Below are 6,425 nucleotides of genomic sequence, written 5' to 3'. Positions count from 1 at the left end.
CCCCTGCCAGGCTGAGACAGTAGCTTCAAGGAAAGCAGTGAACAGAGGCAAGTCCATGCCCAGGGTGGATGGAGAACCCCCTCCTTGCCCAGCCCACCTTCCCAGGTGCTGCAACGCATAGTCCAAGGGCCACCAAAAAAGGCTTCCAGGCCTCAGGATGGTTGGTAAGGAAATCTGAACCACAGGGTATTTTCTCCTCTCTCCTTCCCGTTGTGGGCAGCAACATGGGAAGAAATAGACGGACACAGTCTATTAATACGTGGCTCCGTGGCTGATGTCACCCACACAATTTTGGGGTTTTCGAGAATGGGGCAGCCTGCACGGCACGAGGCTTGCTGGCGTCAGATGGGATTCACCTTTCTGAAAGGGCGAAGAGGGTCTTTGCTCACGAGTGAGCAGAGCTCATTGACAGAGCCTTAAACTAGGCTTGAAAGGGGAGGGGGACAATATCAGGCGTGCCCGTGACAAGCGGTGGGACAACACACCAAGGCAGAGGGTTGGGGTGCTAGTGAGGGCACTCAGCCTGTTGCTCTGACACGTGCTGGGTACACTGGAGGATGCTTGAAGTCTTACAGAGATGAGGGAATGGCTCCTGAGGTAATGGGGTGGGAGCCAAAAGGGGAGGAGAAAAGAGGGGAACAGCAGTGAATACCTCAAAGGAATCAAGGTGTGTTCCTCTAAGAAGGTGACATGGCCAACAGCTCAGCTAAAGTGCCTTGACACCAATGCATGCAGCATGGTCAACAAATGGGAGGAGCTGGAAGCCGCCCCGCTGCTGGAAAGCTGACACCTAGTTGCCATTCCTGAAACCTGGTGGGACGAATCCCGTGACTGGAGTGTGACTATCCATGGCCAGCAACAGGGGAGGAAGCGGGGGGCAGAGGGACTACCCTCTGGGTCAGGAAATGGGTAGAGCGTGAAGAGCTGTCTCTGAAGAATAGCCAAGAGCAGGTTGAAAGCTTATGGGTAAGCATTAGAGAGCCAAGGCAACAAAGGGAGCCTTGGGGTTGGTGTCTACTCCAGGCCGCCCGATCAAGGGGAGCCTATTGACGAAGCCTTCTTCCTCCAGCTACAGCAGCAGGCATCGTGCTCACAGGTTCTCGTCCTGCTGGGGGACTTCCGCCACCCCGACAGCTGCTGGAAAAGCAGCATGGCGAGCTGGAGGCAATCCATGAGACTCCCAGGGCCGAGTGCCTTGAAGATAACTTCTTGAGCCAGGTAATAGACAGCCCCACCAGAGGAGCGGCCATACTGGACCTGAAGGGCACCAATGCAAACAAGCTAATGGGTGACATCAAGATTGGAGGCAGCCTGGGCTGCAGTGGTCAGGTGCTGGTGGAGTTCACAGTCCTGAGGGGTCTGGGCGTCAGGGGGAAGAGTAAAGTCAGGACCCCGAATTTTAGGAAAGCAAACTTCCAGCTCTTCAAAGAGATGGTCAATAGGACCTTCCAGGACACTGCTGAAAATCCAGTTCCTATGAGACTGATAGAAATGGCACTTGCAGATTTGCATGAGGGACATGTAAGTACAGGGAACATGGACTACAAATTCATACCATTGCGCACGTATGAGTTCTCTAAGCAGAGTCTTAACTGTCAGTAATGCTGAGTTTATTTAGAGAAAAAAAATCCCTTCTGTCCACACTTCCACCCTTCCTTGCCCAGCAAGACAACAACGTGCTGCCTCCTGTTCTGCAGGTCATGAGCGACCCATTTCAGAACGGCCTCGAACACGGCCTCTTCTTTCACAGGGAGCTCATCCTTCTCCAGCAGGCATTCCAGGTCATTGAAGGAAAGCGCCAGAAACTCTGTGGACACCCTGGTCACCTCCTCGAAGTGACGCAGGATGAACTCATGGGCTGCTTCTCGCAGGTCAGGACAGTAGTAGTAGCCTGTGAATCTCCAGATGCCAATGCAATTTTCCAAGCACAGCTGGGATTTTAAGAACTCGCAGCACAGTCTGACGATGTCCAGGACGTTGAACTGGTCTGCCGCGATTAGCAAACTTCCAACGTTGTCATCTGTGACCGGCACTGTCCCGGTGTAGGCGTACTCCATAAGGAGCCTCATCATTTCAGAGGAAGTGCCGGGGATTTTATAGACCTTCTTCTCGGCATTGCTCCAGTTGCTGGAGAACAAAGCCCTGAAAAAAACAAAGCAGTGCTGGGGAAGAAAGTGGCCTTGCTGTGTGACACCCTGACCCCATTATCCCCTGTGCCTCCTTCCCCGGGCACCAATTTGGGCACTAGCAGTAGCCATGCTGGGAGGCCGTGGAGTTCTATGAAGGAACGTTTTACTAGCCGGTTGTTTTAATAAGGAGCCACAGGGCAAGTGGGCACCTTGCTTCAACAAGAACACCCGAGAATAATGGTGTGTGGGGAAGGAAAACCTCCCGCCTGCAGCAGACCAGCCAGGCTGGCCACGCTCCCAGCCCTGCACCGTATCTGGGGGTTCGCCAGACACCACTTCCAGGGCTGCCGTTCGATCTGAGCTTGTGGATGAATTTTGGTGTCCAGGGAGGTACCAGGACTAGGGGAAACTGCTGGAGGAGAGTTTGAGTGCCAAGGGAAGCGCTGGAGATACACGAAGGCACAGTGTGGCACAGAGCAGGAAATACTGTTTGGCCCCATCCCCTCCTCCTTCAAGCACTCACCTGAAGTACGGACTGCAGCTGGAGAGGATCATCTTGTGAGCAATGAATTCAATGCCGTCCACGCTGATGAGCCCATCGCCCAGCTTTCCTTCCAGGCAAAGCCCACTGAAGGTGGTACAAGCCACAGCAGTCATCTTCCTCTCCCTGGGTGAGGAGGAGTATGCAGTGCGAGCCAAGCTATCGCCCACCTTGACGCCTGAGGCACTGGGAGATGCTTCTCTCTGGGGTGCTTACAGCACTTGCCCTCCCTCCAACACCATAGCAGAATCCCTGCCTGTCCGGTGGCTCTGGAACATGCCCCATAATGACATCCCAGACGTGGGGGGGACCGGGACCAGCCGTGAGCCCCTCCACAGCCCCTCTGTGGGGCCGAGGTCTGGGTCCCCGCAGTCCATGTTGTCGTGGGGCGGAGCCGTGAGGTCCCTGGGCACTGTGGACTTCCACACAGGAGAGGAAATAAAAGATGTACATGGCACTAGGCACCGTCTACAAAAGACTCCAAGCTTTTAAAAGAAAGCAAGGAAGAGGAAAGAGACATTTGGGAAACAGGAAAACTGTCAGAGAAAGCAAGCTTTCAAAACAAGTAGGAGCGTATACTGCTCATTGTAACACATTATTGCCATGAGCATCTACTGTAGCTAGAAAAGAAAAATGCTTGCCAGCCTCGCATTGGAAGCTTGGTACCTGAAAAACACTTGTGTTTAATGGAAGCTTTCTCAAGAGCTAGCGGTTTGAAGCAGCAATGCTACCAGGTTCAAGGCCCGCATTTCCTCAGAGCACATGCTTAAGTCAGTTTTGCAAAGCCAGCCAGAAAGCTGAATGGAACCTGAAAATAAAAACTGCCTCTTTCCACCAATGCAAGTAAAAATGCCATGAATGCAGCAGTATTGGAAGTTTTGTTGGAAATACATGAACTGCAACAGAATCCTAATCATCTTCCCATTTAGTATTTGCATTTTCAACCCCATACAACAAGAAAAAATGCAACTCCACTGGCAGTCTCCATAAAAGACACAATTCTAGCAGATAGGACCACATATGAAGACATGTACAAGTCTATGCAACTTGGGGGGTTCCCATGGGTATTTGGGGTTCCCTATGAGGGATAGTGAGGGTTTTTTGGGTCCCGTGGGTGGGATTTAGGAGGATCCTGGGGGCTATTAGATGGTTAAAGGGAGGCTTTGGGGGCCATTGTGTGTCCTTGATGGAGTTTGGGATGGGTTCCAATCCTCGTGTTTCCAATTTTCCCCAACAGGGTAAAATTCAACTTCTCTTCGGACAAGACAGGCCAGCAAATGTGTTAAAACAGTGCAGGTTTCTTTTGATGTAACCAGGAACAGTGACGCGTACGATGATTTGAAAAGAAATGTTGCAGTAGAAAATCAGCAAGGGCGGCAATCTGGTAAATGATCAAAAAATGAAAAATTGCATGTTTGTCCCTTGCCTTGGAGATGCAAGTGTTGCTTTCCCATATGAAACTGTGATGTATTACTAATAGTACATATATTAATTAAGACCGCTGGTACACGGGGAAGGTGGATTGCTTTTGCTCACCAGCTCTTTTCTCATTTACAAACGTGTCACAATTGGCAGCAGGTCTCATAGGAGCATCTTGTAACCTTTCAGAAAGGATTCAGAGCTGTTCATATCGGATACATCCAAAGCTCATTTATTGCTTTAGACTTTCAGTAAACCAAGTTGCTGGTGGGTGCCCGGAGTCGGATCCCTTTTGGTGCAGAAGAGCAGGAGAGGGAAATGGCCACCGGAGAAGGCAGGGGGCCACAGGGCCACATCTCCTCTTTGAAGGTGCAGACGTCTCCTCTTTGGCGTATCGCTGTAGTGGCAGGATAGGAGAGGGCTGAGTCGGGCACTGTGTGCAGAAAGCACAGAGATGAGCTGTGAATCCTGACGCACAGCCGCTGGCAAACATCCCTCTGAGGTATGGGAACTCATACCGCATCCCCTCATTGCAGCCCCAGCACAGTGATCTTAAATGGGTGCAATGTTAAATAATCACTGTATTTTTGATATACTGTTGCCAACCTAAAGAGACTTCTAGAAGGTGACGTACATTGTCAGAGATTGAATCCTGAATCTGTTGGGACAGCTGCTGTCAATAAAGTCCAGTACGGATGTTCTCCTGATGACCTATGGAGACCAAGAACAGAACCAAGCCTGTCTCCTCCCTGTACCCTGCTGCTTTTGGAAGTGCTAAGCTTTCTACTATCTCATTGCAGAGACCATAGCAGGGAAATCTTTGGGCTTTTGCTATGTATTTTTGTTGGAAGGCCTGCCAAGATATGGTGACTCCATGCTAAAAATAGCAATCATAGATAATGTGGCCTAAGCTCACAGGTATCTTTTTGCCCTGTGGTAATTGTGGTTTTTATGTGTTTAATTTAGTGAACTCATCACCAATGTAATGTGGCCTTTCTGAAAAAGACCATCTTTTCTCTTTCAGCCCAAGTCCCACTTTCACGTCTCGTTGTACCTATACTCCTTGCAGTTGGCTGGATAGTGGGTTGTGCGCTAATGGTTTACATTGTCTTCTCTTGAGGGAAGTAAGTGACTTTTACAGTATCATATATCATCCATGCTTTCTTTGGTTTGCGCTGCCACCTTTTTAAACATATTTTTCTTTGTCTTACAGGACAGAAGAATCGACAATGGTGTTGATCAGAACAACCTGGAAGTTAAATTGAAATTTCTAATTACTAAAATATGTATGAGTTCTTTTTAATATCAATAATGTAAACATGGGGTACACTTTTTATCCACAACAAAAGTTTGAAGTGCTAATTAGAGCATTAAGGAGAATCATCAAACCAATTTCACAGTTTTCAAATGGTTTTAATTGAGCGAGTAGTTTTTAGAGTCCAATGGTAGGTCAGATACCTGGCTGTTCTGCAGCCTGCATGTTGTAACCTTGAATTTAAGCAGTTTTGGAAACAGTATTCCCAGTGTTAGTGATGCAATGGTGGACAAAAGAAGTGAGTTAAGCTCATTTGTGAGATGTGCTGAGCTGGGGAAGAAGTATCACAATGTATTTGGGGAAGTTTTAAGCGGACAGTGGACAATTTTTTAAAGTTTTGTAGTAAAAAATAAATTATTAAATGTAAAATATTGTGGTGATCCACTCTTCCTGTCCCAAGATCTGAAGCGTTAGTGTCTAAATAAAATTTCTGAAACTACATTAACTTCCTTTTTTAAGAAAGCAAACGAACAGTCATACAAGCATACTAATAGATAAATCAAAAAAAGTCCTTTAGAAAATGAAAGGCAGCCAGGAAAAGTTACCTGGAAGCAATGCATCCTAAAATGTACAACTTGGACTTTCTAAATCCTAAAACATTTGGTTTTTATTTAATAGTTTGCAGATAAATACCAAATGAACTGCTGGTCTCTTCTGTTTACATGATGTTCAGGGCCCAATTTTGTATTTTTCCACTGGCAACCAAACTAGTTCTTGTGAAATTAAATGCTGCTGGACTCAGCGGGCACTGAACTGCATCAAGACCAGGTGGAATTCCAGCCCTGTTTTTTGGCATGCCAGCAGCCCCCCCCCTCTGCTGGCTCCAGAGTCCAGGGAGATAGGAGAACAAAAGGTAGGATTCAAAATGAAACTAAATCACTAGTCTGGAAAAAAATGCAATGCAATAGGTGAAAATTCAATTTCTACACCTTACAGGAACTGTTTAAAAGCACAAATACAGGACAGGGAACAGCTGGCTGGGTAGCAATTTTCGGAAAAGAGCCTGGGAATTGCCATGTAT

The 6,425-nt window shown here is 48.0% G+C and overlaps 2 protein-coding genes across 2 annotated transcripts; one reads left to right on the top strand and one right to left on the bottom strand.

The window, feature by feature from the left end:
* Positions 1–1,610: 1,610 nt before the first annotated feature.
* LOC128911112 (kelch-like protein 10) lies at positions 1,611–3,047 on the bottom strand. The gene is made up of 3 exons (XM_054205394.1): positions 2,887–3,047; positions 2,653–2,796; positions 1,611–2,142 (listed from the first exon to the last, which is right to left on the bottom strand). The coding sequence occupies exons 1-3, from the start codon at positions 3,045–3,047 to the stop codon at positions 1,611–1,613; spliced, it is 837 nt and encodes a 278-aa protein (XP_054061369.1).
* A 1,941-nt stretch (positions 3,048–4,988) lies between these two features.
* On the top strand, positions 4,989–5,208 carry STRIT1 (small transmembrane regulator of ion transport 1). Its single transcript, XM_054205393.1, has 2 exons — positions 4,989–5,007; positions 5,114–5,208. Exons 1-2 carry the CDS (start codon positions 4,989–4,991, stop codon positions 5,206–5,208), a joined length of 114 nt encoding a protein of 37 aa, XP_054061368.1.
* Positions 5,209–6,425: the final 1,217 nt, after the last annotated feature.

This window comes from Rissa tridactyla, chromosome 6, assembly GCF_028500815.1.
Source record: "Rissa tridactyla isolate bRisTri1 chromosome 6, bRisTri1.patW.cur.20221130, whole genome shotgun sequence".
Classification (NCBI taxonomy): domain Eukaryota; kingdom Metazoa; phylum Chordata; class Aves; order Charadriiformes; family Laridae; genus Rissa; species Rissa tridactyla.
This window is presented reverse-complemented; position numbering and strand designations above follow the sequence as displayed.

Coding starts and splice junctions, on each gene's coding strand:
- LOC128911112 (XM_054205394.1), bottom strand. CDS start 3,047: ATGGACTGCGGGGACCCAGACCTCGGCCCCACAGAGGGGCTGTGGAGG. Junction 2,797..2,886: donor TTGGAGGGAGGGCAAGTGCT/GTAAGCACCCCA, acceptor CTCCTCACCCAG/GGAGAGGAAGATGACTGCTG. Junction 2,143..2,652: donor AGCTGCAGTCCGTACTTCAG/GTGAGTGCTTGA, acceptor TGTTTTTTTCAG/GGCTTTGTTCTCCAGCAACT.